General features: G+C 44.3%; 1 protein-coding gene across 1 annotated transcript in view; it reads right to left on the minus strand.

The window, feature by feature from the left end:
* Positions 1-1,078: 1,078 nt before the first annotated feature.
* The window catches only part of LOC145417397 (monocarboxylate transporter 12-B-like), a 7,652-nt gene continuing 7,608 nt past the window's right edge, over positions 1,079-1,122 (minus strand). The window contains exon 6 of the mRNA XM_080286075.1: positions 1,079-1,088. Coding sequence (XP_080142201.1) covers positions 1,079-1,088 — 10 coding nt within the window. The remainder of the gene's footprint in view (positions 1,089-1,122) is intronic.

A 1,122-nucleotide genomic window follows, 5' to 3' on the forward strand; every position in this document is an offset into this window, starting at 1 on the left:
ACAGAGAGCTTGCCCTCACATCACCACACATCCTCAGGAGCCCTTATTTTGTCTACCCTGGCTCGATAAACAATACCTTCATCGACCGCCTTATCATACGAAAGTGACCACCTCAGTAATGGCACAAAAATAAAAATTGATGCTTTCTCTCTCTCTCTCTCCCTCTCTATCTCTCTCTCTGACTAACCTGTGAGAAGGGAGTGTGAGAAGAAGAGGTAAGGAGCGCTGGTGGCGAAGGAGGAGAAAGTAAAACCAGCACTTATAAGCAGCCCACCGACAAAGGGCACACCTCTCCAGCCGAAGTGTTCCACTAGCGTCCCGCCCAGAAGGTTTGAGCCGCACCACAAGAAATTCTCAGTGTTGAAGATAGCTGCCACTACTGATGAGGGCGTCTGTAGCTGGTTAAGGAAGTCCAGGAAGAGGATGCTGAAGCAGTTACTGATGATTCCCATAGACATCTGATGATTGAAAGTTAGCCATTAGGAGCATCCAGTTAGTATACAAAATAAGTCGACAATACAGACATCCCTTGTTTTCTGCAGGTGAGTTAATAAGGCCCTAATACTATTTTGAAGATTAGTTACAACCTCCCTAATACTCACCATTATAACAAAAGCACCTAACAGGACAACGTAGGCCCAACCACCATCCAAAGCCTCGGGTTCATCATCATCATCATCAACATCATCATCATCATTATCATCACCCAGCCATTCCACATCCTTCTCTCTGCCACTTTCTGGTCGCATAATCAAGATCTCCTCCTCCTGCTTTATCTCTTGCCCGCCCGAGGCATCCACAACTTCTGCCCTCTCCTTATCTTTAATCTCAACCTTATCAGTGGTCCCAGGGTCACCGGCACATCCAGCTTCGTTCGCTCTTGTTATCGGGGTGTTGTTATCAGTCATTTTTTCTTCCTCAATGACATCGGTTTGTTCGTCGTGTAGAGACATCGTCTCTATCCTTTAATAATGGTTCTCAATTTAATTTAATCTTCAAGACGACTTTGTAATTTTATGTTATACTCCGACTCCACACTTTACACTTAAACTAACCCCCAGTTGATTTTAGGTAAGAATTAGATGTTGCTGAAAAACCGTCAATGTAATTACACAGAGTTCT

This window comes from Coenobita brevimanus, chromosome 110, assembly GCF_032717465.1.
Source record: "Coenobita brevimanus isolate Jiangsu-jjx chromosome 110, ASM3271746v2, whole genome shotgun sequence".
In the NCBI taxonomy this organism is placed as follows: Eukaryota; Metazoa; Arthropoda; class Malacostraca; order Decapoda; family Coenobitidae; genus Coenobita; species Coenobita brevimanus.